General features: G+C 43.5%; 1 protein-coding gene across 1 annotated transcript; it reads left to right on the forward strand.

Annotated features, from left to right (window-relative positions):
* The first annotated feature begins 5,614 nt into the window (after positions 1-5,614).
* Positions 5,615-26,919, forward strand: CCDC28A (coiled-coil domain containing 28A). Its single transcript, XM_044291761.1, has 6 exons — positions 5,615-5,730; positions 8,753-8,936; positions 10,003-10,163; positions 11,622-11,776; positions 14,904-14,926; positions 24,537-26,919. The coding sequence occupies exons 2-6, from the start codon at positions 8,782-8,784 to the stop codon at positions 24,589-24,591; spliced, it is 549 nt and encodes a 182-aa protein (XP_044147696.1). The 5' UTR covers positions 5,615-5,730; positions 8,753-8,781; the 3' UTR covers positions 24,592-26,919.
* Positions 26,920-27,652: the final 733 nt, after the last annotated feature.

Below are 27,652 nucleotides of genomic sequence, written 5' to 3' on the forward strand. Positions count from 1 at the left end.
TACAAAACTGCAATCAGACCCAACACAGGAGTACTATAAAGAACTTACTGTAAAAATGTTACATGCTTCCCAAGATCTACAAACCTGGAAATCCAGGGAGACCGATAATTTCATGCGTGGGCACCCTCACTGAGAAAATTTCTGGATGGGTGGAAAGGGGTCCTTAAACCCTTGGTGAAAAATGCCGCCAGCTATCTCCAGGTGGTTGTGGAAATTTTATTAGGATGTGTATTTAATATATTGTGTATTGTCATCATGTCTCTCAGTGTCAGGGTAAACCATTGGAGTGGATATCTTCCCGTGTATGTCCTGTCACAGCTGCTGGGCGCAGAGGTCGCCGTCGGTGAATGGTCCATGTGCTAAGCACTGGGCTGTGGGCTGGGGGAGACTGATGTGTTCAGAAGAGCAGTGTTTTGTTGGCTGATGTATGGACGCCGGCTAGGGCCCCCGCCCAAGATGCAGATTTATTGGCTTGGCGTTTGTTGTCTCTAGTGTGCCTGATCAGCCGCGGAAGATAATGACCTTGTCCTGTAAATAAACATGCATGAGGATCATAGTAATTTTATCTAGCATTGATCACTGAGCAAGGCTGGATAAAATTAACTCCAGTGGTAATGGTAGATTATTGTATACATGTGTTTGTTAGAAATGATGGTGTCTTGTCTTCCTATGTCATCACTTCCTGTATCCTTGCCTTGGGCCAGCCCCTTTTACACCTTTTCTTAGTAAATAAAAGAGACAGACTGGGCAGGGAGGAGGAGGAGTTGCTCAGAATTCAATCAAGATGGTAACACCTGGGTCTATCTCTGACTGCGGCTGAGGGAAAAGAGATTTACCTATTTCTTTACACAAAGTTTGATGAGAGCAGATTACAACTATTAATATTTCTACAACAAGGGCATAACTGGCCTACTTAATAAACTATCTGCAATAGGTCCTCTATCAGAGGGAACTATCCTGGCTACCATGGATGTAGAATCTTTATGTTCTAACATCCCACACCAGGATGGATTAAACGCCTATGAGGTTTTTATGAAAGATAAAGGAATTGGCACCAAATCTGTGGTGGAACTTACAAAATTCATCCTGACCCATTATTACTTTTCATTTGGTGAAAGCATATACCTACAGAAGACTGGTACAGCAATGGGGAGCAAAATGCCACCACAATATGCAAATCTGTTCATTGCCAAGCTTGAAAGTGACTTCCTGTTCTCCTGCCCCATCACACCTTTGGCTTATTCATCTGGACTGGATTTGAACAACAACTAAAAAAATGTCATTAAAACTTCAATAAGTATTATCCCACCATCAATTTAACTCTCAAATACTTATTTACTGAAATAAACTTTTTGAACACCATCATCAAGATACAGAATAATAAAATAAGAGCAACTCTTTACCAGAAACCAGCTGGCTGCACAGCATAACTCAGGGGAAAACCAAATTGCCAGAGCCACCAGATTACTAAGGAGTGAGCTCCTAAAATACAAAACAAGAAAATCATCAGGTCCCAAATCTGGAAAGTCTAAGGGTTGCTTGGAAACTACATCCAATACTACAAAAAAATAACTGTTTGAAATCCATATTTCCGGACCCCCCACTCCTGTGCTAGCCCCCTAATTCTCAAAAACATAAATCTGGCAATTCTAAAAATGGGTTGCTTGGAGGCTATATGCGATACTTCAAAAAGATTACTGAAATCCATATTTCTGGACCCCCACTCCCGTGCTACAGACAGCCCCCTAATTCTCAAAAACATCATTGTCAGAAGCTCACTGTTCTCTCCAATAACAACAGGAACATTCCCCAGCAAACAGACCTAATGTAAGACCTGTCCATACATAATGACCACTGACAAGATGCAGGTCTCTAATACAGATCAGGACTACAAGCCTCCAGGTATGTTCACCTGCACCATGTCAAATGTGGTCTATCTGATTGTATGTACCAAATGTTCTACTGTCGGTGAAACTGGCCAAAAACTCAGAACAAGAATGAACTCTCATCGCCACACAAAAAAAAAGAAGGAAGGAAAGATTTGCCTCTACCTAAACACTTTTGCAGCCATGACCACATCACAGACCTGAAAGTATTCATATTAAAGATTTTCTGTCATCAGAATTAACCCTATTAAGCTAGCTGACTTCAGCGACGTGCTAATGTCAGCTGAACTTAACTAGCCTATTCCTACTTGTATTTATGCCCCAGTTACGCCAGAAATATAACTTTTATAATATACCGTAATAATTAGCCTCCCGGCACAGTCCTTCACTCACTGCGCCTGCTTGAATAGTAAACGGGATGGCGCAGGCGCAAGATACATGGCAGACATGGCCGGCAGGAGGAGACCAAGGCTGGCTGGCCCTGTCAATCAAGTGCAGCGGGGCGCGTCAAGGGGTGGGAGAATGGAGCTTCTAGGAGCAGGAGCAACGCCTCCCCCCTCCCCTGCTGCTAGAGGCTAATTAGCATATTATAAAAGCTATATTTCTGGAGTAACAGGGGCATAGATACAATTAGGAATAGGCTAGTTAGGTTTAGCTGACATTAGCACATCGCTAATGTCAGCTAGCTTAATAGGGTTAATTCTGATTACAGAAACCCTTTAAAGGGGAATTTCAAATCACAGAGGGACAGGATAATCTGGGAATACAAGTTCATGATAACCTTTGACACACTCAGATCAGGGATGAATTTGTCTCATGGATTTATTTCCATCTACATCTCTTAAGGAATGTGGTCCTCAGATCTCTTGGGTTCATAGCATTCATTGACAGGACATCAATTAGAGGACAATACAACTTTCACACTTATCTATTATCCTCATGTAGAATTGCTCCAACAATTTACTGTTACAACTGTTTGTTTCCTCTTCCACTCATATTCATCTGATTTACATCACTTGTCTCATCTTCTTCATTACCCCTATGTACTTGGTGTATAAATATGTGAATCTTCAGACACCGTCTTAAGAGACGCCTGATGAAGAGGCGCAAGTAGACTCGAAAGCTAGCAATTTTGTCATCATCTTTTCAGTTAGTCATTAAAAGGTATCTCAATCTTCTAGCTCAGGGAAGGCAGAGCAGAAAAAGTGAAAACGCAAAAATGGAAAATCGCAGGGTGCCGACTGCCGAGGGGGTTAGAGATGTTGTCCAGGATTAGATAAACGCTGCCGCTTTATTCTAAAAACATCCCCACACCTGCCCATGGGTTGTGTCTGGTGTAAGCTTAGTTCCACTGAAGTGATTGGGGATGACTTGTTATACCACACACAACCTGTGGACAGGTGTGGTGCTTCAGACACCTTGTTCTACTCCTGGACAAATGCAGTAAATACATGTGCCCGTTTTATATCATGAGTTGTCTGAATCTATCTGGAAGTCTTGATGCAAATGTGAACAGAGACAATAGACTGTCCTGCATCTAATACATAGATTCAGGGGCGGACAGACCGCCTGTGCAGCCGGTTTGGCTGCACACGGGCCCAGTGCGGTAGGGGGGCCCGTGAGAGGTTCCGTGGCAGGGCAGGGAGAGATGAGCGCTTCCATTGTGGAAGTGTTCATCTCTATATTTATCTGTATTGCCGTCCTCAGGACAGCGATACAGATGGATGCTGCAGCGGGGCAGGGGAGAGGTGTTTCCCTTACCCATTCCTCTGATAGGCTGCAGGCCTAGTGCCTGCAGTCTATCAGAGGCCAATGCAGGCGGTGCGATGATGTCATCCCGCCGCCTAAACTGTACAGCGCGGGACACAGGCCGGAAGAGGCCTTCACCGCTACACTGAGAGTGTCATGGAGGTAAGTATGTGAGTAAATTTTTTTTTTTAACACTATGTTGTTGCCCAGAATGGGGAAGGTGGGAGAGAAGCACTATTGGGGCATCTACCAGGGGGCATTATACTGGCACACATGGGTGGAGAGGAGCACTATGGGGCATCTACTAGGGGGCATTATACTGGCACACATGGGGGCAGAGGAGCAGTATGGGGCATCTATTAGGGGGCTTTATACTAGCACACATGGGGGAGAGGAGCACTATGGAGGCATCTACTAGGGGGCATTATACTGGCACACATGGGGGAGAGGAGCACTATGGAGGTATCTACTAGGGGGCATTATTTACTGGCACAGATGGGAGGGAGCACTATGGGGGCATCTAGAAGGGGGCATTATTTACTGGCACACATGGGGGAGAGGAGCACTATGGGGCTATCTACTGGGAGCCCTATATATTATAATTATACTGGCACTATGGGGGGAGCCATATGACGGCATCTACTGGGGGCCCTATATATTGGAATTATATACTGTCACACATGAGGGGCACTATGGAGAAGTGGGGGAGAGGAGCACTATGGGGACATCTGCTGGGGGGCATTATATAGGGGCATTTTATACTGGCACAAACTATATGTGCAATATGGGGGTGGGGATGAGTACCAAAGTGTCATTTTATATTGGCATACATTATATGGCCACTATGTGGAACATTATCGGGGCATCTACTTGGGGCACTCTATAGGGGCATTTTATACTGGCACATTATGTCAGGCACCATGGAACGGGGGGAGGAGCACTACATAGGCATCTACTGGGGGCACTATATAGGAGTATTTTATACTGGTGCAAAATTATAGGGCACTATGGAGACATTAGCTCAACTGGGGGCACTAAGAGGGTTTTATTGGGGCACACAGTAGGGGGCATTGGGATACATTATAAGGGCACTATAGGGACATTGGCTCTTCTAGGGGCACTAAGAGGAGGTATTTGTTTTGCGGTCACACAACAGGGCATTTTTTTGTATCATTATTTTTGGAGGACATTGTGTTTATTAGTGTCAGGGACACTATTTGCTGGGCACTGTGTGTCAATAATTATTGAATTAGCACTATCTGGTACTAGTATTTTCAGGGTATTTATCTGTTTCTGCAGTATAGTTTTGGGAAGGATGGGGTTTTCAAAAGGTTGGAGGATGTTGGAAAAGTAGGAAACTGAGATGTCTGTCTGTCAAACTGCAGAGAGAAGAGACGGCTGAAAGGAATCATCATGGTGGTCTGGTCTGAAAGGAGAAGATGAGGAAAGAGAAGATCTAAGAAGACGTCACTGGATGTACAAGGTATGTGGACCTGTATTAGGCTACTTTCACATCTGTGTTAGTGATTTTGGCAGGCTGTTCCAGCTGAGAACAGTCTGCACTGGATCCGGCACTGCTGGATGCAGACAGAATGCCCGCCGGCCCCATTAACTATAATGGGGTACGGTAGAGATCCAGCAAAAATGCAGAGAATCAGTGGGACATAAACCACTGCATGCTGTTGTTTGTGTCCAGACGGATCGTAGTGCTGCGGGTGTGAAAGTAGCCTTACCTTGTATGTTTTGTATTGCTGTATGTAATATTAGGAGGGAATAGGCTAGGTTGAGAATATGGCATAGGGGGTGGAGGGGCCCAGGCACATAGTTTGCAATGTAAGTGTCTTTCATTCCGGTACTGTAATGTATGCGGCCATCTACAGTCCACCATGTCTCGACCATGTCTCAGCCCCTTTACAGCACTGCGGCACTTCCTGATCTGTCCACTAGGTGGCAGCACGCATTTTCATTTTCTAAGCTCTGTAACTTATTTCGCTGGGAACCTTTGTTTTGCTGCCGCCGTTTCCCTACATCCGGGGTATCCTGCAGAGAGCCCACCGTAATGCCGTGCAGAAACAAGTCTGAAGACTGCTGAATGGTGCGTCTTTCTGGTGCTGACCGTGCTGTTACTACACACTGGCGGTATTGTAGCCCATGTTTGGCAGTATATTCCTGCATGTACCGACCTGCCGGCTCAGACCAGAGGCAAACAACCTGTGGATGCATAGGCATGCAGTTCCTGGGTCAGGGTGTGCCAGGAGTTGTAGTTCCATGGTGGACCGCAGAATGTTTAGGAGCATTACTGACAACAGAAGAGCTAGTTAGTTGTGTAGTCAGGTCACTGTTTTCACTGTGGCTTAAAGGGGTTGTCCACTTCCAAGTGGTTTTTACATAAATCCCTTAGCAGGATCTTACCTGCTCCCCTATACTTGGTTCAGGCTCTGTGGGTCCACGGCTGTCTTCACGTCGCTTTGGTCCTGGCATGGGAACCTCCAGTGTGACTGACCACAGCGGTGACATGTCCCCCAAGTGCTTACCGCACGGTGACCCTGTCCATGCTGGAACTTTACATGGGGACTGGCCGAAGTGCAGTGAAGACAGTGGTGGACCCACCGAGTGTTAGGGCACAGATAAATATGTTTGTCTGTCACTGTTCTCACTGGGTGGGTTATTGAGATGACAGTTCTCGGACAAACCCTTTAAAAGGCTTCTGTCACCCCACTAAACCGTTTTTTTGTTTATTTATAATCCCTATAGTGCGATTTCTGCATACATAAGCTAAATAATCATTTCGGTCCATTAGAATTTGTTAAAAACGTAATTTTAAAATATGCAAATTACCTTGCTACCAGCAAGTAGGGCGGCTACTTGCTGGTAGCAGCCGCATCCTCCGATCCTAAAGACGCCCCCTCCGCATGTTGATTGACAGGGCCAGGGAACGGGATTGTCCTCTACTGGCCCTGTTTGAATTCAAAATATCGCGCCTGCGCCGGACCTGTCTTCAATCGGCGCAGGTGCACTGAGAGGCGGCCACTCCATCCTCAATGCGCCTGCGCCGGGTGTAGATGTGACGTCATCGGCGCAGGAGCAGCCAATCATCAACTCTGAAAATAATCATGTGATACAACTCAGGAGGAGGAGGAGTCGTAGGCAGCATCATGTGATCCTTTTCATAGCGCACTGACACCACACAACTACTTGGTGACACTTTCATACTGCTGCTGGTTTGTAGGGGGGAGGGGCAGTTTTGACACTAGTGCCATCATGTGATTATAAATGCATGACGTCAGTGGCTCCTTGAATGTGGAGGTATGAAGACAAATGTCCTCTTGCCACGTCGTTCCTTTGCAGGTCACCGTATGGGAGTGTGAACGCTGCAGCCAATCACTGGCTTTGTTGAGTGCACTGCTGAGGATAGTGATTGGCTGCAGCGTTTATATGTCAATGTGACGTCACCACTGCGAGCCAGCAGAATGGGAATGGCAGCGTGGGATCCGCCATCTACGGTATGTACTTACTAGTTCCTTATTGCAGGTGGATCCCGAGGACTGTCTGGTTTCCTCCTCACACCGGACAACCCCTTTAACACCTTCCTGACAAGTCGGTTTTCCATTTTTTTCATTTTCAGTTTTCACTCCCTTCCTTTCCACATCCATAATTATCTGATGTTTCCATTCACTTAGCTGTATGAGGACTTGTTCTAAGAGCAGCAAGTGTTAGATCAGTGACATAGTACTGTGGCCCCATAAGTCACACTGCAGATTCTCATTGTAGCTTCAGCCTGCCTCCCCTGCCTCCTGCTTGTGATTTCTATTTGTGAGCTCTTACAAGCAGGAGGCAGGGGAGAACAGTGTGGAGCATCTCATCTCACAGTATAGAAAGTTAGGAAGAGCGTTATCAAGACTGGTGCTTTCTACGCTGGTCTTTATATACCCTGCGCTGCCGGAGGATGCCTCTAATTTATGATGAGGCGCATGCTTTATTATAAATTGGGTGCATTCTCCTGCAGTACGTGCGCCTAAACAGAAATCTACGACAGCTCAGAGCTGCCGTAGATTTCCGGCTTCATTTGTGCCAGAAAACTGGCGTAAATGAAGGTAAATTTATAGGAGCTGCTTGCCGCGCCCCTCTTCCTGCCCTTGCCATGCCCTGTTTTGGGAAAGTGACGAGAGTGGCGTAAAACTGATAGATGGGAAGTATTTTTTTTTATTCTTGCCTGCAACTTTTTAGCGCCACTTTTCAAGCACAAGAGGGTTGATAAATCTCCCCCCTTAGTGTCAGTCAGGGGAGTTTTATAACTCTATAGCTAATTATTGTAGGAAGTCGCCTATTATTTGACTGCTGTCCTGGCCTCGCAAAAAGCGAACATATATGAGGCTGACAAAATGTGCAAACCGTTTCATTCCTTTCATTCTCGTTGAGGAATATCCAACTGTTTAGTGAAGAGGACAATTTTAGGTGCATATATTGCCTTTGCCATCCACCTTGCCTGATAAAGAGCCCCTGGGATCCTGAAACTGAAGTCATTTTTAGACCAACCTCCTAGGTAGAGGAGTGAGAGTAGCAATAAAAGTGATCAATGTGTGCAACCCCTAAATATTATCCAATCTTCTTGAAATTGGCATATATATATATATATATATATATATATATATATTACATCACAGAGACTCAAGGCGTAAGCAAAGTCTACAAAAATTTTACATTTTATTTTTTTCCACTACAAAATGAAACACCCTAGTGCGCTGCTGCAACCAATGACTTGCCTGGTGACCCTATTGTCACTTGTTGCTTGGGGACAGGTCACTACTGTGTCCAGTCATTGGCTGCAGCAGCGCATGTGACCCCATCCATGTACAAGTTGACAGATGAGAACTATAAGTCCAGTGAAGGGAGTCAGAACCGGGCTGCGAGGAGCAGGGAAGTATAGATTTCTTCACCGCTGGGTGGGGGGACTTCAAGAAAAAAATAAATCTTTAAGGTGTGTTGCCTTAAACTCTAGCCCAAGCCAAACTCTAATAGAAAAAATAAAGATCAGCTCTAGTATTGTGTGAAAATGAAGAAATATGGGAAGACATTCATTCATCGTTAGCGTTTATATTCCCTTTTCTTCATTGCAGCAGGTAGATTGGAAGGAAGCTTTGTCTCCATGGATGAGAGGAAGATGAAAAGGAGGAGTCCCAAGTCCTCCACTAGTCACCCTCCACCTCTAGTGAATACTAAGACAAAAGCTGTGCCGCCCAGCAGGAGCACTGGGTTTTCCAATGTGCCACCGTCCGCCGGGCAAAAAACAAAGCTAAAAAGGTGAGTGTATGTGTTCTAATCAGTAACCTGCAAGATCCTGCATGACTGTCTACGGGAGAGGTCCCCAACCTCAGGGCCACACAGGGTGTTCAGGAACATCAGTCAGATGCTATTTATTAGAAATTAAGTCAGGTAAATATAACATGTAATTCTTATTTATGGGCAGTTATGAATAAGAACAGAGGAATTTGGTGTGATAAATGGCAATCATATGGCACTGACCCTGGTGACTCTGGAGTGTAGGACACGTGGATTGTCGTGCATCTCCACATCTGGACTAACAGCATACGTTTTTCCAGGAGTATGACATCCCCGGTGTCACTGAGTAAGCGCCTCTACTATATCTCTATGCCCCAGTAAGACAATTGGAAAAGGCAGACAACACTTTTAATTGGAAACTGCTAAGGTGATAGACGCCCTTATTTAAAGTGTTTTATGGTTTCCTTATGTTAGGAACGCTTGTTAGCAACTTCTGCCGGTGTAAAAGTGCCGCTAATTACCAGATGAACGTGCGAAAAGCTAGTTCTTTTAAATGATCACCAAAATCATTGTTTGCTGGCAGCAGATCGTGCTGCCTAAACACAGTCTGCTGCCAGCAAATAATGATTCTGCATGGGAAAGAGCAATGGCAGTAGTGATCCCTCCTCCCCATACTGTAGCGGAGATCGCTGCATGTAAATACACTGACGAGCAGGCGATTGTCGGGAAGGAACGCTTCCTTCTTGAGAATTGCTGTTTCCGAGAAGTTTGCTGGATATGCTCTGAGCTCTGGTAACTGTGCTCTGACGAGCCCGGCCATTATCACATGGCCAGGACATATTGTTTTAATGCCGATGTCAACAATGAAGGATTCCATCCAGCAAGCAGAGATCTTGGAAACCGTGAGGGATTCATACACAAAGTATATTAGAAAATTATAAAGCTTTTTGCAATACAGTGAATAAACTGTATGTACTGAAATTGGAAATCCCATTAAAACAGCTTTATCTTATTGACCAATTAGCTTTCATTTTCTTCACTTTTGAAATGATCTGACCTGTTTTATTATTCACTTTATTTGTTTTAGAGCTATTAAAGAGAAGTCCAAATCTCAGGGAGAAAGTAAAGGCGCTACCTCTGCAACTATTCAGCACTCTTTCCTTACAGATGTTTCCGATGTTCAGGAGATGGAGAAGGGTCTTTTGAGTCTCCTGAATGACTTCCACTCTGGCAAACTTCAAGCGTTTGGTAGGCTTTTATTTCCAGCAAGTGTGTGAAGCAATTTTTGGAAACAGCATTGCTTAACAAAGTTGTGTCACTTCTGCACACGGCATTTATCATGTAGAGGAAGATAATACAAGGCACTTACTAATGTATTGTGATTCTCCATATTGCCTCCTTGGCTGGCTCCATCACATTGTACACTGCTCGTTTCCAGGGGTTCTGACCACCCTGTAATCCAGAATATAGACTAGATCTAAGTTGTCACTGATGACAGTCTTTAATGCAATGTGTATATTATGGTGCTCAACTGTAGCTCAGAGCTTCTCAAACAGAAGAGATTGCTGCAGCCAGAGAAGGGACTATTCGGTATTTACTGTCCCATCGTCTTGATCATTTTAACAAAGATGCTAATGCTTAAAGGAAAACCTTCAGGCGATTTCTTCTTCAGTATCTAAGAGCGGAGTATGATGGAGGCAGAAAAACTGAACTTTGTGAAATTTGGTTTATATATGATTTGGAGCACTATTTCTGAGTAAAAAAATAAGAGCACTATAAGAGCCAGTGAGTGTCCTGCTGACCCTGCCCACATACAGTGATTGACAGTCTTCTCTGTAGACACACACCATTACAATGTTGTCAATCATCATGTGTGGGCGGGGTCAGCAGGACTCACTGTCTCTCATAGGAGTCCTGTTGGGTCTGGCATACTGAAACTCCCTCTCAGCTGAAGCTTCCTTTGCAGTGAGATCTGCAGCAGAAAGGACACATCCCCTAACCCTAAGTTCACACCTGAGCGTTTTACAGCGCGTTCCTACGCGCTGTAAAACGCTCAACAAGGAGAAACCAATGCTTCCCTATGGGAATGGTTCTCACCTGGGCGTTTTACAGCGCGTACGATCGCGCTGTTAGACGCCCGACGCTCAAACAAGTTCTTGAGCTGTTTTTTGGGCGTTTGTCTCGCATTCCCGTACATAGATATTCGGGAACGCGCGACAATGTGTGCACGCCTGTCTCTGTATGCGCGATTGTAAACGCCCGTACAATCGCGCATACAGAGCGCTCGTTTCAGAACGCTCAGGTCCCGACCTATGTACAAGGCTGGTTCCAGCTTTGTTAAAAAGAGATTATGTATTATGATGTCTGATTTTTATTTATTTTTTTCATCAATTTAATAGGCTGTCTAGAAGTAGTTCTGTCTGTTCTCTAAAGAAGTCCCAATCAGTTCAGAAACTCTTATCTAAAAACCCTTAGGAAGGAGAAGCACTGCTAGCCATATTACTAGAGTGATGGGTGGTATATTGAGAAATATTCTTTGCCTTGACTTGCTATAACTACAGCTCTTGAAGGTTTCCTCAGTAAGTATAGTAGCAGCTTCTTCAGAGGAAACACTCTCTCAGTTTCAGTTGTCACAGTTTGAGATGCACTGCAGCATGTTCGATACATCGTCCCAGAATGTGCCTTCACTCACGGTTGCTCTTGCAGGTAATGAATGTTCAATAGAACAGATGGAACATGTTCGTGGACTGCAGGAGAAGCTGGCTCGTCTGCATTTAGATTTGTATGGAGAGCTAGAGGAAATGACAGAAGACAAGTGCAAGATGGCCAGGGATTCCAATATGGACAGACTTCTCTCTGAAGTACGTGTTACTGGGCAATCATATTTACTTAGATCAGAAGTCCATTGTACTTATGGAATGTATGCACAGTATAGTTTATATTTTTAGAGCAAGCATAACTTTTCTTGTGTATGTGTTAAGCAAGGCATTCCTCAACTTGATCTATAGTGACCACTTCTTTTATTTAAAACTGTACCTGAGTTGTTTTTTTTTAAGTTTGCCCAATGGCTGTGAAGGAACTGTTATGTTTGGACTTCCCTAACGTCTTTTTTCTCCATATTATTTCCTGTTTCAACTGCACGGCTAGATGTATTTCACTCAGAAGCAGGAAGCGTCTCCATTCTGCTAGCACTGTACTGCTGACACATCCTTTCCTTTACTTCCCACTATGTTTGCTCCAGAGCTCACAGAACAGATAAATCACACTTGCAGACACAACTTAGGTGAAAGCGAGACCCCTAGTGGCCATTACTTTACAGGGTTTTTTTGTTTCAGTTTAATACAGGCATATTTTGTAAGTGATTTGAACATTTTGTAGTTACATTCTCATAACATGAAATTGTGTGTGAAAGTACTGTGACACTTTAAGGCCTCTTGCACACAACTGTGTGCCAGCCTTGCCTGTGCTGCAGACTGCAAATTGCAGTCCGTAATGCAGGGCACTGACCGTGTGGCCGCCATCTTGTGGAGCCATTCACTTGAAAGGGGTCCGCGAACTGCATCCGACGGTCCGCACCGGAAAATAGTAGTGCATGCACTACTTTTTTACGGTACGGAGGCATGGACAGAAAACCTGCGGAAGCACTCTGTAGTGCTTCCGTGGGCTTTCAATCCATCCGTGATACGATGTGCACCAGCCGGTGTCCGTATATTGCAGACCCACTGTCTGCAGACCGCACTAGGGGAACGACCGGGCAATGGCCGCGTGCATGAGGCCTAAGTGTAGATAACTAATATTTGGTGTCCGAGCTGCAGGCAGCATATTGTAGGAGGAGCTGAGCAGATTGATATAGAGTTTTGTGGGAAAAGATTCAGCATAAATTGTATTTTATACATTTAAACTCCTGGGAGGCGGTCCTATCAGTGACTGACAGCTATCTCTGTATACACAGTCATAGAGGGAAGGCTGTCAATCACTGATAGGACCCCCCTCCATGACTTCAAAGCCCAGAATTTTAAATATATAAAATACAAGTTATCAGGGGCGTTTCTAGGGTCTCAAGATCTGGGGCCCAAGCACCAATGCATATGGCCCAATTCTCTAAGTTGAGCAACCACATCCCCCCCAGCAAATACTAGCACGGAAGACACATACCTCTCACATCCAGGGCCTCCCAGGTGATGTCTCCTCTGATGTAAATCTTCTCTGTCATCATCTTCTCCATTCGGTCGGGACTTTTCTCTCAGCCTCCTCATCTCTGCAGAGTGTGACACACGGACATCTTAGCTTCCTTACTTTTCTGTACCCCCAAATACTATCCTGAAGAAAAATGAGTCGTCCCCCCCCCCCCATAGTAACTGTACTCCTCATAGTCCCACCAATAGTAATTCCCCATTCACTGGACCCAACAGCGATAATGCTCCACAAGAGTGCCTCCATTAGTACAAGATCCCTCCAGTATTAATAATACCCTCACAGAGCCCCCAGTAGAAATAAGGCCCCCTATTATTCCCCCAGTGGTAATAAAGCTCTCTACAGACCCCTCAGTAGTAATAAGGCCCCCCCATAGTGCTCTTAGTAGAAATAATGCAGATCCCTCCTATAGAGCCCCCAGTAGTAATAAGAACACCTAATGTCCCCTGGATTTAAAATGCCCCTACAGTCCGTCAGTATTTATAATGCCCCCTACTGTTATAATCCTCGCCCTGAAGCTCCCCCCAATATTTATATCGTCCCCTACTGTTATAATGCTCGCCCTGAAGCGCCCCCAATATTTATAATGCCGCCTGAAGGGCCCCCTGTAGTTATATTCCTTCGTTTAGTGTCCTCAGAAATTATAATTCCTCAGCACCTCCGCCATACAGTCCCATGTAAATAACACTATTTCCCTCCCTCCGCCATAGAGTCCCATATAAATACCATCACACCATCTCTCCAGCCCCCTCCAATATACAGTCCTATGTAAATAACATCACCCCCCAGCCACCTTCAACAGATAGTCCCATGTAAATAACATCACCTCCTCAATATTCAGTCCCATGTAAATAACATCACTCCCTCCCACAGCTGCCTTCAACATACAGTCCCATATAAATAACATTACCCCTCAACATACAGTCCAATGTAAATAACATCACCCTACCCCAGCCACTTCCAAATTTAAGTCTCATGTAATTAACATCACTCCACCTCACTGTCCCATGTAAATAACTTCCATCCCTTCAGCCGCCTAACATACAGTCCCAGTGAAATAACGAAAACTCCCAACATTGCTCTGCCTCTCACACTGAGTAATCTTCACTTCCCTCTGTTCATGTAGCAGATCTAATTTCAGCCTCTTCCCAGGGCTTCTCTTCACTGCTGAGCCATCCTCTCCTGCACTGGTCACATGATGGTGACATCATCCCAGGTCCTTTTCAGCTACTGCATTTAGAACTGATCACATGACCTGTGAGGTCATCACAGGTCCTTCAGCTCTTGCAGTGCATTCGATTCAATTGTATTGCCGCCCTGAGGACGGCAATACGGTTATATCTAACAGGCAGGCAGTACATTCGGGGCCTGGGACAAAACATCAGGGGCCTAGGCCACAAATGTTTTGACCTAACAACGCCCCTGCAAGTTATACTGAATCTTTTCCCATAAAACTATATATCGGTCTGCTCAGCTCCTCCTGCTCTATAACATGCTGCCTGAAAATTATTATCCATTCTCGTGGTGACAAGTTCCCTTTAAAAAGCCCATCGACATGTACCAGAAAATCTGCTAGGAAATCAGACTTTCAAATCCACAGTTGCAGAATTTTCTAAGGGTAAAATACACTGTGTATCTGCAGCATAGTCTACATAAAACACATACGGATTTTTCTGTGGAATTGACAAAGATTTGTGGCAAAATCCATGGAGGACTAATTCAGCCACGTCTGGACTTGCTTATCTGAGATTTTATTTTGTCTACTATTGATTTATTTCTTCTTTTTCTTTGCAGCTGGAAGAACTAAACTCATCTATGTATCCTTTTCATTGTGGGTTGCATGAATGTACAAGTAATGACAGCCTCACAGTTTGAACAGTAGATTTTTTGGGAATGACATTTTATTTTTGGGGGACGTTACAAGGCTTAGAAGTTTAGAAGTAAATCTTGAAATTTCTCAGAAAACTACTTTTTAAGGACCAGTTCAGGTCTGAAGTCACTTTGTGAAGCTTACATGATAAGCCACCCAAAAATTACCCCATTCTAGAAACTACACCCCTCAAGGTATTCAAAACTGATTTTACAAACATTGTTAACCCTTTAGGTGTTCCACAAGAATTAATGGAAAATAGAGATACAATTTCAAAATTTCACTTATTTGGCAGATTGTCCATTTTAATATTTATTTTCCAGTTACAAAGCAAGGGTTAACAGCCAAACAAAACTCATTATTTATGGCCCTGATTCTGTAGTTTACAGAAACACCCCATATGTGGTTGTAAACTGCTGTATGACCAAACAATAGGGCGCACAAGGAAAGGAACGCCATATGGTTTCTGGAAGGCAGATTTTGATGGCCTTTTTTTATGACACCCTGTCACATTTGAAGAACCCCTGATGCACCCCTAGAGTAGAAATACCATAAAAGTGACCACATCTAAGAAACTACACCCCTCAAGGTATTCAAAACTTATTTTACAAATGTCGTTAACCCTTTAGGTGTTCCACAAGAGTTATTGGCAAATAGAAATGAAATTTCAGAATTTAAATTTTTGGCCAAATTTTCAATTTTCATATTTTTTTTTCCAGTTACAAAGCAAGGGTTAACAGCCAAACCAAACTCAATATTTATGGCCCTGATTCTGTAGTTTACAGAAACACCCCATATGTGGTTGTAAACTACTGTACGGGCACACGGCAGGGCACAGAAGGAAAGGCGCCATATGGTTTCTGGAAGGCAGATTTAGCTGGATTGGATTTTAGACACCATGTCCCATTTTGTCTCCAAAAAAGTGGTCCCATTTTGGAAACTACGGGATAAGGTGGCAGTTTTGTTGATACTATTTTAGGGTACATATGATTTTTGGTTGCTCTATATTACACTTTTTGTGAAGCAAAGTAACAAAAATAGAAATTCTGAAATTTTATCTCCATTTGCCATTAACTCTTGTGGAACACTTAAAGGGTTAACAAAGTTTGTAAAATCAGTTTTGAATACCTTGAGGGGTGTAGTTTCCAAAATGGGGTCACTTTTTGGAGTTTCCTCTCTAGGGGTGCATCAGGGGGCGGCTTCAAATGGGACATGGTGTCAAAAAACCAGTCCAGCAAAAACTGCCTTCCAAAAACCATATGGCGCTCCTTTGCTTCTGCGCCCTGCCGTGTGGCTATACAGCAGTTTACGACCACATATGGGGCATTTCTATAAATTATAGAATCGGGGCAATAAATATTGAGTTTTGTTTGGCTATTAACCCTTGCTTTGTTATGGGAAAAAATGGATTAAAATGGAAAATTTGCAAAAAAAAATAGCTTTTTTGGCACTGTTTTTATATTTTGTATTATTTACAACGTTCATCTGACAGGTTAGATTATGTGCTATTTTTATAGAGCAGGTTCTTACGGACGCGGCGATACCTAATATGTATTTTTTTTATTTTTTTTATTTAGGTTTTATACAATAATATCATTTTTTAAACAAAAAAAATCATGTTTTAGTGTCTCCATAGTCTGATAGCCATAGTTTTTTCAGTTTTTAGGCGATTGTCTCAGGTTGGGTATCATTTTTTTGCGGGATGAGATGATCGTTAGATTGGTACTATTTTGGGGTGCATATGACTTTTTGATCGCTTGCTATTACACTTTTTGTGATGTAAGGTAACAAAAAAAATAGCTTTTTTAAAACTGTCTTTATAAAAGAAAAAAAATAAGTGTTCACCTGAGGGGTTAGTTCATGTGGTATTTTTATAGAGCAGGTTCTTACGGACGTGGCAATACCTAATATGTCTACCTTTTTTTATTTATTTATCTAGGTTTTACACAGTAATATAATTTTTGAAACAAAAAGAACATGTTTTAGTGTCTCCAGAGCCATATTTATTTTTTGAGCGATTGTCAGGTACCGCAGGGATCAGAAACTGCAGAAAGCGCAGCAAACCACAGGTCTGAATTGACCTGCGGTTTGCTGCGATCGCCGACATGGGGGGGTCACAGGACCCCCCGGCGCATCTAGCCAGGGTTCCTGCTTAATGATTTGAGCAGGCACCGGGTTCCGCGGCGGTGATCGGAACCATACATGACGTACCGGTACGTCATGTGTCCTGAAGAGGTTAATGACGCACTCAAAGACGTTTTGCCTAGTTTATATACTTTAAGACGGGTTCTCCCGGAATTAAGAAAATGAAAATACTTAAATATTACTTTATAATAAATATATTCTCAAATACCTTTCATTATTTATAATGGCTTGTTTTGTCTGGGGAGCAATCCTCAGGAGAAACAAAATGGCCACCGTTCCATTAGTTCACACAAAACCTGTCCTGATCACACATGAGGACAAGTTACTTCACAACACTGAGGTAAAGAGCTGCCTCATCCTTCTCTCTGCTCTACTTGTCAGGGATTATCATCCTGAATACAGCTGATAAGAACTTTAGCTGAATCTCTGGGGAATTTAGTTCATGAGGAGACATGAAGTACAGAGAGGATGGACAGGACAGACTGGGGTAATGGAGACTGCATTCAAGTACTGCTGCTCATTAGCCGCACCTTACCCTCCTCTCAGGTCTCTATTCCCACAGAGATTCACCTGTATTCAGGATCATGATTCCTGACAAGTAGAGCAGAGAGGAAGATGAGGCAGCACTATAGCTCAGTGTTGTAAAGGAACTTGTCCTTCTGTGTGATTAGGACAGGTTTCTGTGTACTATAGGATGGCGGCCATTTTATTTCCCCTGATTGCTCTAGACAAAACGAGCCATTATAACTAATAAAAGGTATTTGTGAATATATTTATTATAATATTTAACCATTTACATTTTCTTAATTCCCGGAGAACCCCTTTTAAGAGGGGGTGCATCACTGGACTGAGAGAAGCAGGATGATTGTTTCATTGAACTGTCTGCTATCTAGGCCTTTCTGACCTATCTGTTAGGAGGTGTTGGGAGCAGTGGTTACATGAGGGCACACACACACTGCGAATAGGCTCTCACCAGCCTAGACAGACTACCAGTAGAGAGGATAGTTTGATTCACCGACAAGCACAAGCTCCCACTGTTTTGTTGTCCACCATTCAGATACTGGTGGCATCTTTATTACACACTCCTGTCTCTGGAACCGTATCGTCTTTAGTGACAAATCCAGGTTCTGTTTGAGATCCAATGACAGTCAGGTTTGAGTATGAAAGCATGGTGGTGAGTGGTTCAGTCTTGCCTTTGCTGTGGAGCAACACACTTCCCTAAGGCTGGGTTCAGACCTGAGCGTTTTAACCACCTCCGGACCGCCTAACGCACATGTGCGTTCCGGAGGTGGCAGGCTGGCGCACAGTCACGCATATATGCGTCATCTCGCGAGACGCGAGATTTCCTGTGAACGCGCGCACAGGAACGGAAGGTAAGCGAGTGGATCTCCAGCATGCCAGCGGCGATCGTTCGCTGGCAGGCTGGAGATCCAAATTTTTTAACCCCTAACAGGTATATTAGACGCTGTTTTCATAACAGCGTCTAATATACCTCCTACCTGGTCCTCTGGTGGTCCCTTTTGTTAGGATCGACCACCAGAGGACTCGGGTAGGTCAGTACAGTCGCACCAAACACCACACTACACTACACCCCCCCCCCCCCCGTCACTTATTAACCCCTTATAAACCCCTGATCACCCATGATCACCCCATATAAACTCCCTGATCACCCCCCTGTCATTGATCACCGCCCTGTCATTGATCACCCCCCTGTCAGGCTCCGTTCAGACGTCCGTATGATTTTTACGGATCCACGGATACATGGATCGGATCCGCAAAAAGCATACGGACGTCTGAATGGAGCCTTACAAGGGGGTGATCAATGACAGGCGGGTGATCACCCATATACACTCCCTGATCACCCCCTGTCATTGATCACCCCCCTGTCATTGATCACTCCCCTGTAAGGCTCCATTCAGACGTCCGCATGATTTTTACGGATACATGGATCGGATCCGCAAAACACATGCGGACGTCTGAATGGAGCCTTACAGGGGGTGATCAATGACAGGCGGGTGATCACCCATATACACTCCCTGATCACCCCCCTGTCATTGATAACCCCCCTGTAAGGCTCCATTCAGATGTCCGCATGCGTTTTGTGGATCCGATCCATGGATCCATGGATCCGTAAAAAATCATGCGGATGTCTGAATGGAGCCTTACAGGGGGGGGTGATCAGTGACAGGGGGGTGATCACCCTGATTACCCTGATCACCCCCTGTCATTGATAACCCCCCTGTAAGGCTCCATTCAGACGTCCGCATGTGTTTTGTGGATCCGATCCATGGATCCGTAAAAAATCATGCGGATGTCTGAATGGAGCCTTACAGGGGGGGTGATCAATGACAGGGGGGTGATCAGGGAGTCTATATGGGTGATCACCCCCTGTCATTGATCACCCCCCCCTGGTAAGGCTCCATTCAGACATTTTTTTTGGCACAAGTTAGCGGAAATTTTTTGTTTGTTTTTGTTTTTGTTTTTTCTTACTAAGTCTCATATTCCACTAACTTGTGTCAAAAAATAAAATCTCATACCCCTCACGGAATCCAAATGCGTAAACATTTTTAGACATTTATATTCCAGACTTCTTCTCACGCTTTAGGGCCCCTAAAAAGCCAGGGCAGTATAAATACCCCACATGTGACCCCATTTCGGAAAGAAGACACCCCAAGGTATTCCGTGAGGGGCATATTGAGTCCATGAAAGATTGAAATTTTTGTCCTAAGTTAGCGGAAAGTGAGACTTTGTGAGAAAAAAACAAAAAAAAATCAATATCCGCTAACTTATGCAAAAAAAAATAAAAAATTCTAGGAACTCGCCATGCCCCTCATTGAATACCTTGGGGTGTCTTCTTTCCAAAGTGGGGTCACATGTGGGGTATTTATACTGCCCTGGCTTTTTAGGGGCCCGAAAGTGTCTGGGATCCAAATGTCTAAAAATGCCCTCCTAAAAGGAATTTGGGCCCCTTTGCGCATCTAGGCTGCAAAAAAGTGTCACACATCTGGTATCGCCGTACTCAGGAGAAGTTGGGGAATGTGTTTTGGGGTGTCATTTTACATATACCCATGCTGGGTGAGAAAAATATCTTGGTCAAATGCCAACTTTGTATAAAAAAATGGGAAAAGTTGTCTTTTGCCAAGATATTTCTCTCACCCAGCATGGGTATATGTAAAATGACACCCCAAAACACATTGCCCAACTTCTCCTGAGTACGGCGATACCAGATGTGTGACACTTTTTTGATGCCAAGGTGGGCAAAGGGGCACATATTCCAAAGAGCACCTTTCGGATTTCGCAGGCCATTTTTTACACATTTTGATTGCAAGGTACTTCTTACACATTTGGGCCCCTAAATTGCCAGGGCAGTATAACTACGCCACAAGTGACCCCATTTTGGAAAGAAGACACCCCAAGGTATTCCGTGAGGGGCACGGCGAGTTCCTAGAATTTTTTATTTTTTGTCACAAGTTAGCGGAAAATGATGATGATTTTTTTTTTTTTCTTTTTTCCTTACAAAGTCTCATATTCCACTAACTTGCGACAAAAAATAAAAAATTCTAGGAACTCGCCATGCCCCTCACGCAATACCTTGGGGTGTCTTCTTTCCAAAATGGGGTCACTTGTGGCGTAGTTATACTGCCCTGGCAATTTAGGGGCCCAAATGTGTGAGAAGAACTTTGCAATCAAAATGTGTAAAAAATGGCCTGCAAAATCCGAAAGGTGCACTTTGGAATATGTGCCCCTTTGCCCACCTTGGCAGCAAAAAAGTGTGACACATCTGGTATCGCCGTACTCAGGAGAAGTTGGGGAATGTGTTTTGGGGTGTCATTTTACATATACCCATGCTGGGTGAGAGAAATATCTTGGCAAAAGACAACTTTTCCCATTTTTTTATACAAAGTTGGCATTTGACCAAGATATTTTTCTCACCCAGCATGGGTATATGTAAAATGACACCCCAAAACACATTCCCCAACTTCTTCTGAGTACGGCGATACCAGATGTGTCACACTTTTTTGCTGCCAAGGTGGGCAAAGGGGCACATATTCCAAAGTGCACCTTTTGGATTTCACCGGTCATTTTTTACACATTTTGATTGCAAAGTTCTTCTCACACATATGGGCCCCTAAATTGCCAGGGCAGTATAACTACCCCACAAGTGACCCCATTTTGGAAAGAAGACAGCCCAAGGTATTCCGTGAGGGGCATGGCAATTTTTTAGAATTTTTTATTTTTTGTCGCAAGTTAGTGGAATATGAGACTTTGTAAGAAAAAATAAAAAAAATAAAATCATCATCATTTTCCGCTAACTTGTGACAAAAAATAAAAAGTTCTATGAACTCACTATGCCCATCAGCGAATACCTTAGGGTGTCTACTTTCCGAAATGGGGTCATTTGTGGGGGTTTTCTACTGTTTGGGCATTGTAGAACCTCAGGAATCATGACAGGTGCTCAGAAAGTCAGAGCTGCTTCAAAAAGCGGAAATTCACATTTTTGTACCATAGTTTGTAAATGCTATAACTTTTACCCAAACCATTTTTTTTTTTGCCCAAACATTTTTTTTTTATCAAAGACATGTAGAACAATAAATTTGGCGAAAAATGTATATATGGATGTCGTTTTTTTTGCAAAATTTTACAGCTGAAAGTGAAAAATGATTTTTTTTGCAAAAAAATCGTTACATTTTGATTAATAACAAAAAAAGTAAAAATGTCAGCAGCAATAAAATACCACCAAATGAAAGCTCTATTAGTGAGAAGAAAAGGAGGTAAAATTCATTTGGGTGGTAAGTTGCATGACCGAGCGATAAACGGTGAAAGGAGTGTAGTGCCGAAGTGTAAAAAGTGCTCTGGTCATGAAGGGGGTTTCACCTAGCGGGGCTGAAGTGGTTAAAGCAAGTTCCTACGCGCTGTAAAACGCTCAACAGGCAAGAACCAATGATTCCCTATGGGAATGGTTCTCACCTGAGCGTTTTACAGCGTGTACGATCGCGCTGTAAAACGCTCGGTGCCCCAAGAAGTACAGGAGCTTCTTTGGGGCGTCTTGTCGCGCGTTCCCGTACATAGACTTCAGCGGGAACATGCGACAATGGGTGTTCGCTTGTCTCTGCGCGATTACAAACGCCCGTACAATCGCGCATACAGAGCGTACGTTCAGTATGCTCAGGTCTGAACCCAGCGTAACTGCTGGTATGATTATCTGGTTATACGAGGGACAGCAATATGTGCAGCACATCCTGCGGCCACATGTGTTTCCTCTCATGGCTGGGCTTCCAACTGGCATTTTTCAGCAGGATAATGCTTGAGCATTTATTAGTCAAGCTGAGCTGCTAGCTTCAGCAACCTACTCTCCAATATACTTGTTCTTTTGCTCTAATATTTTAATCACTTACATATATAATGATTACATATACACATATAAAGTTTCATTCGATTCCAACAACTCCTTCTTGGTACTTATTGTTTGTCAGTGAGTGTATATTCTAGAAAGATTATTATTTCACTATCTATAGACATATACTGTACAATAAATATGCTTTTTCTGGTTTCTACTAAAAGTGACCCAAGCAGCTAAGTGTGGATGTTTAAGCTTCAGCATCTATAAGATACCCATATAGTATTAAACTAGCGATGTTATACAACATATTTACCGTGGAGAGGGGTAATACTCTGTGCCTAGCTTACTGCTGAAAACAACATTTGAGTAGATCCCTGCCTGTCAACTGTTCTCAACCAATCAACGTTATTGAGAATGTTCCAGATGGTTCTTAGTGGCAGAGATTAGGTCACAGGCAGCAGCTTACTGTGCTCCTCCCAATGCCAATGTCTCAAGAAAATAGAGCTGTAAGCGAACATGGAGGTAAACATTGCACACCACGTGGATGGTGGAGTATACCAGCCCTCTGTGCTTTAGGGTAGATGTACACATTAGATGAATGTTGGCCAGCTATCTAAAGCCCAATGACCAACCATGTAGTATGTATATGACGTAGTCCTGACTCTCCTCATCAGCAGATGTTGGGAGAACGGAGTGTTGGGCATGTTGGATTTCAGCATGCCAGATCATTTCCAACTGAAGTTAAATTAGCAAACACCAGAGGGCATATGCATGGGGGGTCAGGAGGAATAGCCGTCAAGTGAAGAGTGCATGCCTAGGCTAGCCCTAGTGTGTGGAGCATGGTATGCTGTTTTCCCTATTCAGGGCCTATCACACCAGAAGATCATCGCTAATTAGCGTTCTTATGAACGCTTGTTAACTATTATCTGGCAGTGTAATACTGCTGCCGAATACCCTATGAATGAGCAAACACTGGTTCATTGGGTAATTGTGATCTTTTAGCAGGTTTAAAAATCCTCGGTTTTTTTTTGTGGCATATCATTCCATGTAATTACAATCTGCTGCAAGCAAACAGTGATTCAGTATGAGGACTAGAGATGGCATAGCGATCACTCCTCCCCCATACTAAGGAGGAGATTGCTGCATGTCATAGTGGCGGTCTCCTCTGATAGAAAGCAGGAGGTTGCCGGGAAGGAACTCTTCCTTCCCGACAATCGCCTGCTGAATCTTCACGTGTAATATAACCCTAAGGGTACTGCCACCGTCATTGCTGTGCTGCATTTTTTGCAATTAGATACCTTTTTATTTATGCTGCATTTTCTTCAAGCAAGGGAAAACATACAGCAGACTTAAATTACCTTAAAGTGGTGTTCCGGTTGTTTGAAGTTATCCCCTATCCACAGGATAGAGGTTAACTATTAGATCAGTGGGGGTTCTGGTAGGACCACGGGCCACGTACCCCCTGAAATGAACAGAGCGGCCGTTAAGGCAGGCGTGCAGCCAAAAATGGAGTGGCCACGCACATGTGCGACTAGACACTCCCATTTATTTCAGGGGCACTGAAAGGGGTACGGTCCCCGTTTTTGTGATCGGTGGGGTTACCAGCAGTAGGACCCACACCTATCTAATAGTTAACCCCTATCCTGTCGATAGGGAATACCTTTAAACAACCAGAATACCCCTTTAATGTAACTCTGTTTCGTAATTAAATGGTTATTCCTGAACTCTGATGGACTACATTCATTTTGGGGGTCTCCACAGGGTACGGGGCCCAAGTTCTCGTCATTGGTGAGAGTCCCAGCGATAGGACTCCCACCAATCTAATAGTTATCCCCTGTCCTTAATATAACTGGAATACCCCTTTAATGTAATTCAGTTTGACTGTGTGTGATTTGGCTTTTTTCTCTTTGCTGGAAGAAAATACAGCATAAACCAGATATGTTATTGCAAAAAACGTATGCATATTTTTGCCACACCGAAAACACAGCACAGCCGCGACATGTGGCAGCAGCCCAAGCGGAAACAAAGTAATTTTCCATGTCTTATCTATCCTTAACTCTGCGTGATTCAGACAAAAACTTCACCTGGCAGATGCCCAAGATATCCCAAAAACCACAGCTAACTGAGGACATGAGATATCCCATGCTTATTGAGCGCCATATATCATGTGCCGTTGCTAACAGTATTCCGAACAGTGTGTCCATGTCAGTAAAGCTGTTTTGTGAAATGATCCATTCATATCTTCCATACCTCAGAGATAATTGAACATTGGCTCTTTCATTCCCAGTTTGTGAAATTCCGTTTTTTATGGGCCGTGGACCTGTTAAATATTCAGTTGAATGCATTCCTTTTTCTGTTATGGTGCATGTACAGAGCGGCCTCTGCACAGAAGTCCACCGTATCGTTGGTCCACATACGTACGGGGAGAGTTTGATAAACCTGATGCCTGTACTGTTATATATATATATATATATATATGGGTACTGGAGTGCTGTTCTCTTTGGGGAATGGCCATCCCAGCCTATATGTCCTTGTTTACATGCTGACAATCAATTGCTACTGTGTATCTTGAGATTTTCATGGCATAGGTGCTGGTCTTTTAATTTGCACACTGTTCCGCATCCATGATGTATATAGTTTCTAAATGTAAGCGGAGAAATAACGACTTTTATGTGATTGTTTCCACCTCTGGTTTAATGCAGGTTTGTTTTCTTTGGATATTCAAAGATTATTCCCATCTGGGACATTGATAGCATATTGTTAGGATATGCCATCAATGTCAGATAGGTGTCAGTACTCCCCCTAGGACCCGCTCCTATCTTTTAGAATGGGGACTCCGAAAAGAATCGAGAGCTGCCACGCATGCGCATCCACCTTCTGTTCACCGCTGTGGGAGTTATGAATATAGCCAAGCGTGCTTGCTCAGCTATTTTCGGCAGTACTATTGCGGTGAATGGAGAGGTGGCCACACTTGTGCAGGTTGCTCAACTATTTTAGGAAGTCCCACAGCAGTGGATGTAGAGCAAGCCATTTATACGTGATTTGTTATTCTTCACTTCAGGGCCCCGTTATGAACATAGGAGCTGGTGAGGTGGGACCTTAAGTGAATGGCATATCTTAGTCTGAAGTAATGGCTTTTCTTCATCTGTAGTGAATGGCATATCTTAGTATGAAGTAATGGCTTTTCTTCGTCTGTAGTGAATGGCATATCTTAGTATGAAGTAATGACTTATCCTCGTCTTAAGTAATGGCATATCTTAGTCTGAAGTGAATGGCATATCTTAGTCTGAAGTAATTTCATATCTTAGTCTGAAGTGAATGGCATATCTTAGTCTGAAGTAATTTCATATCTTAGTCTGAAGTGAATGGCATATCTTAGTCTGAAGTAATTGCATATCTTAGTCTGAAGTGAATGGCATATCTTAGTCTGAAGTGAATGGCATATCTTAGTCTGAAGTGAATGGCATATCTTAGTCTGAAGTGAATGGCATATCTTAGTCTGAAGTGAATGGCATATCTTAGTGATATACCATCAATGTCCTGGATGGGAATATCGTTTTTAAAGTCAATTTCCTGCAAAAACAGAAAATGTTCTTGCAGTTGGGGTCCCTGTCCCTCCACTGGCCTGTGGTGAGTAATTGTTAAAGGGAACATGATGTCTGAGTTGAGGCAACATGTTACAGGGCAGATTCAGCTGAGCAGATTGATATATAATGGGTCATTTATCAAATTGGTGTAAAGTAGAACTCGTTTAGTTGCCCATAGCAACCAGATTCCTTTGATTTTCCAAAGGCGCTTACTAAAATGAAAGGTGGAATCTGATTGGTTTGCTATGGGCAACTAAGCCAGTTCTACTTTACACAAGTTTGATAAATGACCCCATAGTTTTGTGGAAAAAGATTCATTAAAGGGTTATAACAAGTTATCCCCTTTCCACAGGATAGGGGATAACTATCAGATCAATAGGGGTCCTACCGCTGGCCCCCCCCCACAGATCACGAGAACGGGGGCCATGTACCCTGTGGAACCCCCCTGAAATGGACAAAGTGGCTGGTTGGAAAAACACACTGCCGCTAGTGCACAGTGCTCTGCTATCTCCATTGCTGCCATAGAACTAAATGGAGTGGCCGCATGCATTTCCAACCTGTTATACCCCTTTTAATACATTTAGATTCCTGCTTGATCACTAAGAGGACCACCTCCTGGACTCCAAAGGCCAGAATGAGCAGGAATCTAACTGAATGATTATTACTAAATCTTAAGTTCCCTCACAACTACCAGTATAAGTCAATCTGCTTAGCGCTTCATGTTGATGCACTCTATACTCAGTGTGACAGGTTCCCTTTAAAGGCTATGTACACGTTTGGTGATAATTTTTATTTGTTTCTTTATTATTGCATTGTACTTATTTTGAGCTAAAAATCTTTTTTTCAATTGGTCTTTATTAAAAGTATTGAGCTGTTTTCCCTGCACAGCTTTTAGTTTATCTACTAGCAGGATCTGTATTTTCTCTCTGCTCCATCAGGCAGGGAGCTGACGGGCTCCTTATCTCTGTGCTTATAAACACTCATTCCTATCTTACTGATAATAATGTGGCCTAGGGTACTTTCATCATGAACTCCATTGAAAGTCAATGGGAGACGGATCCGTTTTCTAGTGTGCCAGATTGTGTCAGAGAAAACTGATCCGTCCCCATTAACTTCTATTGTGTGCCAGGACGGATCCGTTTGGCTCAGTTTCGTCAAGCGGACAGCAGAACGCTGCAGGCAGTGTTTTGGTGTCCGCCTCCAGAGCGGAATGGAGACTGATCGGAGGCAAACTGATGCATTCTGAGCAGATCCTTTTCCATTCAGAATGCATTAGGGCAAAACTGATCCGTTTTGGACCGCTTGTGAGAGCCCAAGATGGATCTCGGAAACGGAAAGCCAAACGCCAGTATGAAAGTAGCCTAAAATAAGTGTTTATTACCTTATAGTAATTTACAGATATGGGTTCTTAAGTGACCAGCACAAAATGAAAGTACAATTCACACAGCTAACCCTTTGTGACAGAACAGCCGAATATTTTGAATAAAGACCAATTGAAAAATTATTATTTTTTTAGCCCAAAATGAGTAAAATGCAATCATAAAAAATTGCCCCTAAAGGTGTAGTTAGCCTTTTAAGCTTCAGGCAGTGCTGGAGTAGC

Source organism: Bufo gargarizans, chromosome 4 (assembly GCF_014858855.1).
Source record: "Bufo gargarizans isolate SCDJY-AF-19 chromosome 4, ASM1485885v1, whole genome shotgun sequence".
Lineage (NCBI taxonomy): Eukaryota > Metazoa > Chordata > Amphibia > Anura > Bufonidae > Bufo > Bufo gargarizans.

Bases quoted from the DNA above. Each gene is read 5' to 3' on its own strand.
- CCDC28A (XM_044291761.1), top strand. From the start codon at position 8,782: ATGGATGAGAGGAAGATGAAAAGGAGGAGTCCCAAGTCCTCCACTAGT. The intron at 8,937-10,002 runs GTGAGTGTATGT...TATTTGTTTTAG, and splicing joins CAAAAAACAAAGCTAAAAAG to AGCTATTAAAGAGAAGTCCA. The intron at 11,777-14,903 runs GTACGTGTTACT...TTTTCTTTGCAG, and splicing joins TGGACAGACTTCTCTCTGAA to CTGGAAGAACTAAACTCATC.